Source organism: Taurulus bubalis (genome assembly GCF_910589615.1).
Source record: "Taurulus bubalis genome assembly, chromosome: 8".
Taxonomy (NCBI): Eukaryota; Metazoa; Chordata; class Actinopteri; order Perciformes; family Cottidae; genus Taurulus; species Taurulus bubalis.
Window position 1 is genome coordinate 14,639,266 of NC_136596.1, and position 14,963 is coordinate 14,654,228.

Genomic DNA, 14,963 nt, shown 5'->3' on the forward strand with positions numbered 1-14,963 from the left:
AGGTCAACTTGTTTTATCAAATGTTCTCTTTAATGAAAATCTCATTACATAGCAGTTAACAGTTATATCAATTTAAAGCTCATAGACACAGAACATTTAGGAATTTGTATCGCACACACACATTGTATGATACATATCAAAACAAGTTTGAAAATAAGAATAGAAAAGACAATTTTGGGATAGATATAATACATTTTATTGATAGAGTCATATTTTGACAGTCAAATATTATAAAAATATAAATAGTATTAATTTTCTTTTTATAAAAATAGAGTTCAATATTTACAACTTCAGCAAGGCAAAATACCTTGTGCTGTGACTGTACATTACATTACACTTGCTTGTGCTGATCTGACTGCAAATCATTATGTGTCATTCATTGTCTTCACCAAAAGGTCACATGCTTGCCTTATTCATATTTAACAATCACAATAAGTGCAGTAAAGTTTCCCACATTCTTTCACATGACGAGCTCATATGTTCACCTCAACATCTCAGTACATCTCACTTTACACACATGCTGTACAACATTTGCGAATGACGGACGATGGAGTTGAATGACATGTGCCAAAGGATCCCGGCTCGGTTCGATCGGTGCAGCTACCGGGCAACATGACGTTGCTGCTCAGAGAGTTTTCTTTGCCACAGTCACTCAGCAGCTTTCCTGCCTGCTGTCTTGGCGTTTAGTGCACAAAGACACACCTCAAATACCATCTAGTGAGGGAGCGCTGATCTTGTATCGGCACAGCGGGCAGGTGCCAAATTGCCGCAAGACTTTTGAGGCGCACAGGTTACATAAACACTGGTGGCCGCAAGGCAAAGTGACTCTGGCCTGTTTTTCCATGCACACCACACAGTCCTTTACGCTGCCTCTACCTGCAATCAAACCAAAGGAATCACAATTACAAGACTGACATCAGGGATAGGTTCTGTCTGGTTAAAAAGGAGCAAAACACTGAGATCTGGGAACATTTGGTTGAAAGGAATCTTTCTTACCTGCTGGGAATTTCATGTCAACAAAGGAGATGCATTCATCACTGTTTTCATGGAGGCTTGAGACAGGAATCAAACTGTTGTGTTTGTCAGCATCAAGTGAGGTCAGGTATTCAGGTGCAGGACAGGACCGTCTGGTCTGAAACAGCTTCCTTTTCTTTGAGCCTGCAGCAAAGAATAATAAATAATGTTATATTTTAATAACAATTAAACATTAACTTGGCCTTGTCAAGACATGTGGAAGAAATAACAACAAGAAAAAACGATGGCAAAGCAAACAATCCACCATTGTTATATAATAGTAAACATACCCAGGAGGGAAATGGCGCTTGTCTGTCCGTAGATGTCTATCATGGCCCATAGCGGCTGGCTGAGATCCACTCCTGTCAGTACCGTGTGCTGCTTGATGTCGGGGCTTGTGACGAATACGCAGCCTCTACCGGAGAGCCAGAACTCCAGCTCTGAACCTGCTTGGCAGTGGGATTCCTGCACTGGGGCCGCCCAGTGCCCTTGGACGTTAGTGAGGTTGGGGATGGCCATGACGGGCAGGGGCAGAGATCTGTCCGAGGGCGGCACGTTGGTGAAGCCCACGCGCAGAGCTCCTGTCCATCCGAACGAATCTTTCTCAACCCTCAGACGAATCCTCTCCTGGATCTTTACCGGGCGGCTGCTGAACACCAGGCCGTTCTTGAACGTGGCCCCCGTCCTCTCTGCCAGTCGACACCCGTGGCTCAGACTGACCTTGGCTCCCACAGCCAGAGGGTGGAAGGTCAAAGGACCGAGGCAGGACCGGCCACATTTGTGTGACGTCTCTGACCCAACAACTGCAAAGGAGCAAAAACACGGTTATTAATCTTGATGTGCGACCCAGGTTGGCTTATTATTGTTTGGTTATTTCCAATCATGTAGATTACATCTGCACTGTAATCACAGCTATGTGTGTGACAACAAGCTGGGGAATGTTGCAGTTTCTACCTGAATGCAGGGCAGTAAACAATAAACAATACGCTAATTCTGGATTGTAAGAAGTGAACAACAGCATGGAGGCTTTTCCTCTTAAGTGACTTTATTTGATAAAACACTTTCATAATAAAAAATAATTTCTTAACACCATGACACTGTATCTTTATCATTGAGATAACATTATGATCTCAACGCCAATATATTCTAACAGGATGTTTGTTAATCATTCACGTTGGTTCAGTGATAAAGTTTATTCTAAATGAGATTATGAGACTATCAAATTGAAAAGAAGTAATTGTGAAAGTAACACACACATGCTTTCATGTAAGATAAAGGTGTGTCATTAATTTGAATACTTGGAGGTAAACACTGTATCCATTCCAATCATAATTCAGTTTCAATTTGACAAAGGAGGAGTATATAATTAACGCATAGAAGCAGTTTACTGCAGTAAAGCCTTTCATTCACCGCTGAGCATTTCCAGTAAATCATGTATTTTCTAGTCATCCTTAGTATCATCTCCATTATGTCACACTTTACAGCACAGGATATAGATCCTTGATTCACACGTGTGGCTTTTTCAAGTCTTCTTCCTCGTTTCCTAGTCATCTGTTTTACAGCCTTTATCAACGTGCTCCTGTTTTGGATCTCACCTCATCCCATGTTTAACAGTAACAATCGCTTGAATGGACGAGTTGTGACTTTCAGTAGCCTCTTGAAAAAATCGGAAAATAGGGATGTTTTCATGATGCACAGATACGTATTAAATAAACCTGAACCGTGTAGCTATTTTTATATTAAAGTAATATACATTTTTTGTCATACAAATAGTAATAAGAGCTATAAAGAATCATTTTCACCAACATTTGTGTCAATAATATGAATAATTGTGAATGACTTACTATGTACTTATTTTCAGTATTAGTATCTTAGTATTGTAATAAAAACTGGCTTAATATTAATTTTGACTTCTAAAATGCAACTTGACAAAGTATGTTTATAAGAGAGGATCGTATTGACATTGAAAGCAGTATTGTACATTGCATATTAAGTCACTGTAAAAAACAAGAATAAATATCTCACCAGAGGTCCCGTTGTCACTCTCGTTCACCATCTTGACAGGACTTTGCTTTGTGTCTTAGAAGATGTGCTCTTGTCTGTATCTTCGTGTAATTGTCATGAAGCGGGAGTGTTGGCTGCCTTTTAAAACGCGGCATGCAAGTCTTCAAAACACAAATATCCCCGCATCACATGGAAAGTTAAGAAGGAGGAGTCAGTGAGGAACCACAGTTTGGAAATTCACCTGCTAATGATAGCAGGACAATAAGGGCGTGCAGGACATAAACAAGTTAGGGATTTTTGTGTCTGATTAAATCAGTTTCCTTTAGTGCAGAAATACAAAAAACATCGACAACAAGATTTCCTGAACTCGTCGCTCCCATGTCAAGCAGATGTTTATATACAATAAGAAATGCACACCTTTTTATTAATACGGTGTTGCCTACATTTTATTTAGCAGATACTCTGTTGTCACTCTAATTCACCATCTTGACAGGACTTTGCTTTGTGTCTTAGAAGATGTGCTCTCGTCTGTATCTTTGTGTCATTGTCATGAAGCGGGAGTGTTGGCTGCCTTTTAAAACGCGGCATGCAAGTCTTCAAAACACAAACATCCCCTGCATCACATGGAAAGTTAAGAAGGAGGAGTCAGAGAGGAACCACAGTTTGGAAATGTACCTGCAATTTACCTGAGAAAAACAAGCTATTAATAGATTTGGAAAGAAACAAATAGCAGTTGCAATTTGTATTCCATCCCTGGTTTGATAATGTATCTAATTTTAGTGAATGGATCCTTCGTTGTTGTGTCAACAATAAAATCCAAACCCTGTTTCCAAAAAACAGTGAACAAGATGAACTTTGCCAAAAATATCATCTTTGTTTTGAAGTGGACATTCACATAATAAGCAGTACCACACTGCCTCCTAGTGGGCCTGAAATGAACTGTGTGGAGTTTATATTTTACCATGAATAAAGACAGATGTCGCCAAAGTCAAAGAAATGCCATCCAGCTGTAGAAATAGTGTCAAAGCATAAAATATCATCAAAATTACACTCAAAATGTGATTTTATCCCAAATTTAAGCTGAAAAATCTAAAATGGCACTTAATCTATATTTATCATAGACACATTATCCATACATATTAATAATACAAGTGGAATATTTACACTGTGTTGTGATTTATTATAGTAGCCTCTGAACAATGTATCCTTTCATGGTATTGAATTGAATAATAAAGCATCGCAGAATTACCGCCAACACATTAGCAAAGTAATGTAATTTAAATAAATGCTTCCGTTTGTATCAAACTTCCCCTCCTTCTTCTCATACTTGTTTTGCCAATCATGTAGATTATATTTGCAAAACAATATGTGACACATGCATCCTGGACTGAAACTTGTTTACGTCTCATGAACATAGAAGCTGGCTGCGCACCTGTTAACAAAATGCATTACTGGAATGCATACCTTTAACAAACAAAACCATGAGGGTCACGTTAAATAGAAGACAAACCCTGTGTTTGCATCAGAGATAATATTTGAACCCCATCGGGGAGATTGCATCTGCAAAATAATCTGTATATCAAACAGGCAAGATTCAACACTTTAATCTAAACTATCATCTTAAAAGGATTAAAGAGTAAATCAATAATCTATTTGACATAGAGTGCACAATAGCCGAGGAAATATGAGTCTTGTGCCAATTAGACCCCATCATAACATAAATATTAGGACTGCAAATGGAAATTAGTTTACAATATTGCGTAAATCATAAATTATCGCTTCTCATTCTGAGATGAATGTTTTAAATGGAAAGTGATGCCATGAGCTGTACATAAATATTCCCCCTAATGGAGTCAGTCTAGACACTGGTGGTATTGAAGGGGTGAAAAGCAATGCTGAAGATCTGGATGTGATGTGAAGTGGAACTTCTGATGAGCTCAGAATCTCCAACTGGGAAGACTGGTTGAGTTAAGACCCAAGGAGAATGTGGTGGAGGAGGATTGTGTCGATCTGAGACTGAAATAATAACTACCAACAAAAAAGAAAAGCACAGTTTCCAAATTTGACAGCAAGCACATGATATTGTGGCAAACATCAGGTGTAACTGAAGAGTGTACTCCCTCAATGAGCTGATTGAGAAGGAAAATACATGTGAAGAATCTGGTCTTTCTGATTGAACTTTTGCTCAGTTTCATTAGTTAACTACACATTTAGTGCTGATGGTGCTGATTTCTTGCACCATCTGTCATTTTGGAAAGGAGGCCGCAGGGGAAGGACCCAAACACTGATTCCACTTGAGGAGGTAGCAGAAATAATTCAATCATTTGTTGAACATGGCTTACAGATTTCAAGTCCAAAAAGGCGAGCAGGAAACACAAATAGAAAGTCCCACACAAAATGAAGACAAAGCACAAAACACAATACACAAAGGAGCCGGCTGGTATGTGAAGAGACAGAGCAATCAAGGGAGAGCCAACAGGTGAGCAGGAGGTCAGGTGACTGGCAAAGAAAACACAAAACATGAACGGAAGAAAAGAAAAACAGTATCAGTTGTGTTTGATTCTCAAGGTCAAATTCAAACACATGACCTTTAATATCTTTTATTTCAATCGGCTTATAACGATTTTGCGGGTGTAACAAGTAATAATGAAACTTGACAGCTCGTTGCACTTTCACATTTGAGGAACCTATTGAAGATATGCTACATACTTTATGCAAATAATAAGTGTGGAGACGTTTTTTTTATTGCTTAACTCATATTTTAATCTTTGTTAAGGCTTCTGTTGCAACCTGAGCAATAATTAGTGACTGTAGTTTCAACAGCGGTCTATCTGTAACGTGCACATGTTTTTACAAGTCATTCTTTGCAACACGAATAATGTGCCTTTATCTGACAACATGCTCTTACTTTGAGCTTGACAGTTCATTCTTGACAAAACAATCTGTACTCAAGGTCAACTTGTTTTATCAAATGTTCTCTTTAATGAAAATCTCATTACATAGCAGTTAACGGTTATATCAATGTAAAGCTCATAGACACAGAACATTTAGGAATTTGTATCGCACACACACATTGTATGATACATATCAAAACAAGTTTGAAAATAAGAATAGAAAAGACAATTTTGGGATAGATATAATACATTTTATTGATAGAGTCATATTTTGACAATCAAATATTATAAAAATATAAATAGTATTAATTTTCTTTTTATAAAAATAGAGTTCAATATTTACAACTTCAGCAAGGCAAAATACCTTGTGCTGTGACTGTACATTACATTACAGTTGCTTGTGCTGATCTGACTGCAAATCATTATGTGTCATTCATTGTCTTCACCAAAAGGTCACATGCTTGCCTTATTCATATTTAACAATCACAATAAGTGCAGTAAAGTTTCCCACATTCTTTCACATGACGAGCTCATATGTTCACCTCAACATCTCAGTACATCTCACTTTACACACATGCTGTACAACATTTGCGAATGACGGACGATGGAGTTGAATGACATGTGCCAAAGGATCCCGGCTCGGTTCGATCGGTGCAGCTACCGGGCAACATGACGTTGCTGCTCAGAGAGTTTTCTTTGCCACAGTCACTCAGCAGCTTTCCTGCCTGCTGTCTTGGCGTTTAGTGCACAAAGACACACCTCAAATACCATCTAGTGAGGGAACGCTGATCTTGTATCGGCACAGCGGGCAGGTGCCAAATTGCCGCAAGACTTTTGAGGCGCACAGGTTACATAAACACTGGTGGCCGCAAGGCAAAGTGACTCTGGCCTGTTTTTCCATGCACACCACACAGTCCTTTACGCTGCCTCTACCTGCAATCAAACCAAAGGAATCACAATTACAAGACTGACATCAGGGATAGGTTCTGTCTGGTTAAAAAGGAGCAAAACACTGAGATCTGGGAACATTTGGTTGAAAGGAATCTTTCTTACCTGCTGGGAATTTCATGTCAACAAAGGAGATGCATTCATCACTGTTTTCATGGAGGCTTGAGACAGGAATCAAACTGTTGTGTTTGTCAGCATCAAGTGAGGTCAGGTATTCAGGTGCAGGACAGGACCGTCTGGTTTGAAACAGCTCCCTTTTCTTTGAGCCTGCAGCAAAGAATAATAAATAATGTTATGTTTTAATAACAATTAAACATTAACTTGGCCTTGTCAAGACATGTGGAAGAAATAAGAACAAGAAAAAACGATGGCAAAGCAAACAATCCACCATTGTTATATAATAGTAAACATACCCAGGAGGGAAATGGCGCTTGTCTGTCCGTAGATGTCTATCATGGCCCATAGCGGCTGGCTGAGATCCACTCCTGTCAGTAGCGTGTGCTGCTTGATGTCGGGGCTTGTGACGAATACGCAGCCTCTACCGGAGAGCCAGAACTCCAGCTCTGAACCTGCTTGGCAGTGGGATTCCTGCACTGGGGCCGCCCAGTGCCCTTGGACGTTAGTGAGGTTGGGGATGGCCATGACGGGCAGGGGCAGAGATCTGTCCGAGGGCGGCACGTTGGTGAAGCCCACGCGCAGAGCTCCTGACCATCCGAACGAATCTTTCTCAACCCTCAGACGAATCCTCTCCTGGATCTTTACCGGGCGGCTGCTGAACACCAGGCCGTTCTTGAACGTGGTCCCCGTCCTCTCTGCCAGTCGACACCCGTGGCTCAGACTGACCTTGGCTCCCACAGCCAGAGGGTGGAAGGTCAAAGGACCGAGGCAGGACCGGCCACATTTGTGTGACGTCTCTGACCCAACAACTGCAAAGGAGCAAAAACACGGTTATTAATCTTGATGTGCGACCCAGGTTGGCTTATTATTGTTTGGTTATTTCCAATCATGTAGATTACATCTGCACTGTAATCACAGCTATGTGTGTGACAACAAGCTGGGGAATGTTGCAGTTTCTACCTGAATGCAGGGCAGTAAACAATAAACAATACGCTAATTCTGGATTGTAAGAAGTGAACAACAGCATGGAGGCTTTTCCTCTTAAGTGACTTTATTTGATAAAACACTTTCATAATAAAAAATAATTTCTTAACACCATGACACTGTATCTTTATCATTGAGATAACATTATGATCTCAATGCCAATATATTCTAACAGGATGTTTGTTAATCATTCACGTTGGTTCAGTGATAAAGTTTATTCTAAATGAGATTATGAGACTATCAAATTGAAAAGAAGTAATTGTGAAAGTAACACACACATGCTTTCATGTAAGATAAAGGTGTGTCATTAATTTGAATACTTGGAGGTAAACACTGTATCCATTCCAATCATAATTCAGTTTCAATTTGACAAAGGAGGAGTATATAATTAATGCATAGAAGCAGTTTACTGCAGTAAAGCCTTTCATTCACCGCTGAGCATTTCCAGTAAATCATGTATTTTCTAGTCATCCTTAGTATCATCTCCATTATGTCACACTTTACAGCACAGGATATAGATCCTTGATTCACACGTGTGGCTTTTTCAAGTCTTCTTCCTCGTTTCCTAGTCATCTGTTTTACAGCCTTTATCAACGTGCTCCTGTTTTGGATCTCACCTCATCCCATGTTTAACAGTAACAATCGCTTGAATGGACGAGTTGTGACTTTCAGTAGCCTCTTGAAAAAATCGGAAAATAGGGATGTTTTCATGATGCACAGATACGTATTAAATAAACCTGAACCGTGTAACTATTTTTATATTAAAGTAATATACATTTTTTGTCATACAAATAGTAATAAGAGCTATAAAGAATCATTTTCACCAACATTTGTGTCAATAACATGAATAATTGTGAATGACTTACTATGTACTTATTTTCAGTATTAGTATCTTAGTATTGTAATAAAAACTGGCTTCATATTAATTTTGACTTCTAAAATGCAACTTGACAAAGTATGTTTATAAGAGAGGATCGTATTGACATTGAAAGCAGTATTGTACATTGCATATTAAGTCACTGTAAAAAACAAGAATAAATATCTCACCAGAGGTCCCGTTGTCACTCTCGTTCACCATCTTGACAGGACTTTGCTTTGTGTCTTAGAAGATGTGCTCTTGTCTGTATCTTCGTGTAATTGTCATGAAGCGGGAGTGTTGGCTGCCTTTTAAAACGCGGCATGCAAGTCTTCAAAACACAAATATCCCCGCATCACATGGAAAGTTAAGAAGGAGGAGTCAGTGAGGAACCACAGTTTGGAAATTCACCTGCTAATGATAGCAGGACAATGAGGGCGTGCAGGACATAAACAAGTTAGGGATTTTTGTGTCTGATTAAATCAGTTTCCTTTAGTGCAGAAATACAAAAAACATCGACAACAAGATTTCCTGAACTCGTCGCTCCCATGTCAAGCAGATGTTTATATACAATAAGAAATGCACACCTTTTTATTAATACGGTGTTGCCTACATTTTATTTAGCAGATACTCTGTTGTCACTCTCATTCACCATCTTGACAGGACTTTGCTTTGTGTCTTAGAAGATGTGCTCTCGTCTGTATCTTTGTGTCATTGTCATGAAGCGGGAGTGTTGGCTGCCTTTTAAAACGCGGCATGCAAGTCTTCAAAACACAAACATCCCCTGCATCACATGGAAAGTTAAGAAGGAGGAGTCAGAGAGGAACCACAGTTTGGAAATGTACCTGCAATTTACCTGAGAAAAACAAGCTATTAATAGATTTGGAAAGAAACAAATAGCAGTTGCAATTTGTATTCCATCCCTGGTTTGATAATGTATCTAATTTTAGTGAATGGATCCTTCGTTGTTGTGTCAACAATAAAATCCAAACCCTGTTTCCAAAAAACAGTGAACAAGATGAACTTTGCCAAAAATATCATCTTTGTTTTGAAGTGGACATTCACATAATAAGCAGTACCACACTGCCTCCTAGTGGGCCTGAAATGAACTGTGTGGAGTTTATATTTTACCATGAATAAAGACAGATGTCGCCAAAGTCAAAGAAATGCCATCCAGCTGTAGAAATAGTGTCAAAGCATAAAATATCATCAAAATTACACTCAAAATGTGATTTTATCCCAAATTTAAGCTGAAAAATCTAAAATGGCACTTGATCTATATTTATCATAGACACATTATCCATACATATTAATAATACAAGTGGAATATTTACACTGTGTTGTGATTTATTATAGTAGCCTCTGAACAATGTATCCTTTCATGGTATTGAATTGAATAATAAAGCATCGCAGAATTACCGCCAACACATTAGCAAAGTAATGTAATTTAAATAAATGCTTCCGTTTGTATCAAACTTCCCCTCCTTCTTCTCATACTTGTTTTGCCAATCATGTAGATTATATTTGCAAAACAATATGTGACACATGCATCCTGGACTGAAACTTGTTTACGTCTCATGAACATAGAAGCTGGCTGCGCACCTGTTAACAAAATGCATTACTGGAATGCATACCTTTAACAAACAAAACCATGAGGGTCACGTTAAATAGAAGACAAACCCTGTGTTTGCATCAGAGATAATATTTGAACCCCATCGGGGAGATTGCATCTGCAAAATAATCTGTATATCAAACAGGCAAGATTCAACACTTTAATCTAAACTATCATCTTAAAAGGATTAAAGAGTAAATCAATAATCTATTTGACATAGAGTGCACAATAGCCGAGGAAATATGAGTCTTGTGCCAATTAGACCCCATCATAACATAAATATTAGGACTGCAAATGGAAATTAGTTTACAATATTGCGTAAATCATAAATTATCGCTTCTCATTCTGAGATGAATGTTTTAAATGGAAAGTGATGCCATGAGCTGTACATAAATATTCCCCCTAATGGAGTCAGTCTAGACACTGGTGGTATTGAAGGGGTGAAAAGCAATGCTGAAGATCTGGATGTGATGTGAAGTGGAACTTCTGATGAGCTCAGAATCTCCAACTGGGAAGACTGGTTGAGTTAAGACCCAAGGAGAATGTGGTGGAGGAGGATTGTGTCGATCTGAGACTGAAATAATAACTACCAACAAAAAAGAAAAGCACAGTTTCCAAATTTGACAGCAAGCACATGATATTGTGGCAAACATCAGGTGTAACTGAAGAGTGTACTCCCTCAATGAGCTGATTGAGAAGGAAAATACATGTGAAGAATCTGGTCTTTCTGATTGAACTTTTGCTCAGTTTCATTAGTTAACTACACATTTAGTGCTGATGGTGCTGATTTCTTGCACCATCGGTCATTTTGGAAAGGAGGCCACAGGGGAAGGACCCAAACACTGATTCCACTTGAGGAGGTAGCAGAAATAATTCAATCATTTGTTGAACATGGCTTACAGATTTCAAGTCCAAAAAGGCGAGCAGGAAACACAAATAGAAAGTCCCACACAAAATGAAGACAAAGCACAAAACACAATACACAAAGGAGCCGGCTGGTATGTGAAGAGACAGAGCAATTAAGGGAGAGCCAACAGGTGAGCAGGAGGTCAGGTGACTGGCAAAGAAAACACAAAACATGAACGGAAGAAAAGAAAAACAGTATCAGTTGTGTTTGATTCTCAAGGTCAAATTCAAACACATGACCTTTAATATCTTTTATTTCAATCGGCTTATAACGATTTTGCGGGTGTAACAAGTAATAATGAAACTTGACAGCTCGTTGCACTTTCACATTTGAGGAACCTATTGAAGATATGCTACATACTTTATGCAAATAATAAGTGTGGAGACGTTTTTTTTATTGCTTAACTCATATTTTAATCTTTGTTAAGGCTTCTGTTGCAACCTGAGCAATAATTAGTGACTGTAGTTTCAACAGCGGTCTATCTGTAACGTGCACATGTTTTTACAAACCATTCTTTGCAACACGAATAATGTGCCTTTATCTGACAACATGCTCTTACTTTGAGCTTGACAGTTAATTCTTGACAAAACAATCTGTACTCAAGGTCAACTTGTTTTATCAAATGTTCTCTTTAATGAAAATCTCATTACATAGCAGTTAACAGTTATATCAATGTAAAGCTCATAGACACAGAACATTTAGGAATTTGTATCGCACACACACATTGTATGATACATATCAAAACAAGTTTGAAAATAAGAATAGAAAAGACAATTTTGGGATAGATATAATACATTTTATTGATAGAGTCATATTTTGACAGTCAAATATTATAAAAATATAAATAGTATTAATTTTCTTTTTATAAAAATAGAGTTCAATATTTACAACTTCAGCAAGGCAAAATACCTTGTGCTGTGACTGTACATTACATTACAGTTGCTTGTGCTGATCTGACTGCAAATCATTATGTGTCATTCATTGTCTTCACCAAAAGGTCACATGCTTGCCTTATTCATATTTAACAATCACAATAAGTGCAGTAAAGTTTCCCACATTCTTTCACATGACGAGCTCATATGTTCACCTCAACATCTCAGTACATCTCACTTTACACACATGCTGTACAACATTTGCGAATGACGGACAATGGAGTTGAATGACATGTGCCAAAGGATCCCGGCTCGGTTCGATCGGTGCAGCTACCGGGCAACATGACGTTGCTGCTCAGAGAGTTTTCTTTGCCACAGTCACTCAGCAGCTTTCCTGCCTGCTGTCTTGGCGTTTAGTGCACAAAGACACACCTCAAATACCATCTAGTGAGGGAGCGCTGATCTTGTATCGGCACAGCGGGCAGGTGCCAAATTGCCGCAAGACTTTTGAGGCGCACAGGTTACATAAACACTGGTGGCCGCAAGGCAAAGTGACTCTGGCCTGTTTTTCCATGCACACCACACAGTCCTTTACGCTGCCTCTACCTGCAATCAAACCAAAGGAATCACAATTACAAGACTGACATCAGGGATAGGTTCTGTCTGGTTAAAAAGGAGCAAAACACTGAGATCTGGGAACATTTGGTTGAAAGGAATCTTAATTACCTGCTGGGAATTTCATGTCAACAAAGGAGATGCATTCATCACTGTTTTCATGGAGGCTTGAGACAGGAATCAAACTGTTGTGTTTGTCAGCATCAAGTGAGGTCAGGTATTCAGGTGCAGGACAGGACCGTTTGGTTTGAAACAGCTCCCTTTTCTTTGAGCCTGCAGCAAAGAATAATAAATAATGTTATATTTTAATAACAATTAAACATTAACTTGGCCTTGTCAAGACATGTGGAAGAAATAAGAACAAGAAAAAACGATGGCAAAGCAAACAATCCACCATTGTTATATAATAGTAAACATACCCAGGAGGGAAATGGCGCTTGTCTGTCCGTAGATGTCTATCATGGCCCATAGCGGCTGGCTGAGATCCACTCCTGTCAGTAGCGTGTGCTGCTTGATGTCGGGGCTTGTGACGAATACGCAGCCTCTACCGGAGAGCCAGAACTCCAGCTCTGAACCTGCTTGGCAGTGGGATTCCTGCACTGGGGCCGCCCAGTGCCCTTGGACGTTAGTGAGGTTGGGGATGGCCATGACGGGCAGGGGCAGAGATCTGTCCGAGGGCGGCACGTTGGTGAAGCCCACGCGCAGAGCTCCTGACCATCCGAACGAATCTTTCTCAACCCTCAGACGAATCCTCTCCTGGATCTTTACCGGGCGGCTGCTGAACACCAGGCCGTTCTTGAACGTGGTCCCCGTCCTCTCTGCCAGTCGACACCCGTGGCTCAGACTGACCTTGGCTCCCACAGCCAGAGGGTGGAAGGTCAAAGGACCGAGGCAGGACCGGCCACATTTGTGTGACGTCTCTGACCCAACAACTGCAAAGGAGCAAAAACACGGTTATTAATCTTGATGTGCGACCCAGGTTGGCTTATTATTGTTTGGTTATTTCCAATCATGTAGATTACATCTGCACTGTAATCACAGCTTTGTGTGCGACAACAAGCTGGGGAATGTTGCAGTTTCTACCTGAATGCAGGGCAGTAAACAATAAACGATACGCTAATTCTGGATTGTAAGAAGTGAACAACAGCATGGAGGCTTTTCCTCTTAAGTGACTTTATTTGATAAAACACTTTCATAATAAAAAATAATTTCTTAACACCATGACACTGTATCTTTATCATTGAGATAACATTATGATCTCAATGCCAATATATTCTAACAGGATGTTTGTTAATCATTCACGTTGGTTCAGTGATAAAGTTTATTCTAAATGAGATTATGAGACTATCAAATTGAAAAGAAGTAATTGTGAAAGTAACACACACATGCTTTCATGTAAGATAAAGGTGTGTCATTAATTTGAATACTTGGAGGTAAACACTGTATCCATTCCAATCATAATTCAGTTTCAATTTGACAAAGGAGGAGTATATAATTAACGCATAGAAGCAGTTTACTGCAGTAAAGCCTTTCATTCACCGCTGAGCATTTCCAGTAAATCATGTATTTTCTAGTCATCCCTAGTATCATCTCCATTATGTCACACTTTACAGCACAGGATATAGATCCTTGATTCACACGTGTGGCTTTTTCAAGTCTTCTTCCTCGTTTCCTAGTCATCTGTTTTACAGCCTTTATCAACGTGCTCCTGTTTTGGATCTCACCTCATCCCATGTTTAACAGTAACAATCGCTTGAATGGACGAGTTGTGACTTTCAGTAGCCTCTTGAAAAAATCGGAAAATAGGGATGTTTTCATGATGCACAGATACGTATTAAATAAACCTGAACCTGTAACTATTTTTATATTAATGTAATACACTTTTGTCATAACAAAAAGTATCAAGAGCTATAAATAATCATTTTCACCAACATTTGTGTTGTAACAGAGGATCGTATTGACATTGAAAGCAGTATTGTACATTGCATATTAAGTCACTGTAAAAAAACAAGAATAAATATCTCACCAGAGGTCCTGTTGTCACTCTCGTTCACCATCTTGACAGGACTTTGCTTTGTGTCTTAGAAGATGTGCTCTCGTCTGTATCTTCGTGTAATTGTCATGAAGCGGGAGTGTTGGC

The 14,963-nt window shown here is 39.3% G+C and overlaps 3 protein-coding genes across 3 annotated transcripts; all 3 read right to left on the reverse strand.

Moving 5' to 3' along the window:
* Nucleotides 1-345: 345 nt before the first annotated feature.
* Nucleotides 346-3,070, reverse strand: LOC306740663 (E3 ubiquitin-protein ligase NEURL3-like; the record flags this gene model as incomplete). Its single annotated transcript, XM_079222892.1, has 4 exons — nucleotides 346-876; nucleotides 997-1,158; nucleotides 1,305-1,817; nucleotides 3,040-3,070. 4 exons carry the CDS (start codon nucleotides 3,068-3,070, stop codon nucleotides 704-706), a joined length of 879 nt encoding a protein of 292 aa, XP_079079018.1. The 3' UTR covers nucleotides 346-703.
* A 3,602-nt stretch (nucleotides 3,071-6,672) lies between these two features.
* On the reverse strand, nucleotides 6,673-9,039 carry LOC306740664 (E3 ubiquitin-protein ligase NEURL3-like; the record flags this gene model as incomplete). Its single annotated transcript, XM_079222893.1, has 4 exons — nucleotides 6,673-6,845; nucleotides 6,966-7,127; nucleotides 7,274-7,786; nucleotides 9,009-9,039. The coding sequence occupies 4 exons, from the start codon at nucleotides 9,037-9,039 to the stop codon at nucleotides 6,673-6,675; spliced, it is 879 nt and encodes a 292-aa protein (XP_079079019.1).
* A 2,990-nt stretch (nucleotides 9,040-12,029) lies between these two features.
* LOC306739814 (E3 ubiquitin-protein ligase NEURL3-like) lies at nucleotides 12,030-14,963 on the reverse strand. The gene is made up of 4 exons (XM_079221875.1): nucleotides 14,850-14,963; nucleotides 13,243-13,755; nucleotides 12,935-13,096; nucleotides 12,030-12,814 (listed from the first exon to the last, which is right to left on the reverse strand). Exons 1-4 carry the CDS (start codon nucleotides 14,878-14,880, stop codon nucleotides 12,642-12,644), a joined length of 879 nt encoding a protein of 292 aa, XP_079078001.1. The 5' UTR covers nucleotides 14,881-14,963; the 3' UTR covers nucleotides 12,030-12,641.

Bases quoted from the DNA above. Each gene is read 5' to 3' on its own strand.
- LOC306739814 (XM_079221875.1), bottom strand. From the start codon at position 14,880: ATGGTGAACGAGAGTGACAACAGGACCTCTG. The intron at 13,097-13,242 runs GTATGTTTACTA...TCTTTGCTGCAG, and splicing joins AAGCGCCATTTCCCTCCTGG to GCTCAAAGAAAAGGGAGCTG. The intron at 12,815-12,934 runs GTAATTAAGATT...GTTTGATTGCAG, and splicing joins TGACATGAAATTCCCAGCAG to GTAGAGGCAGCGTAAAGGAC.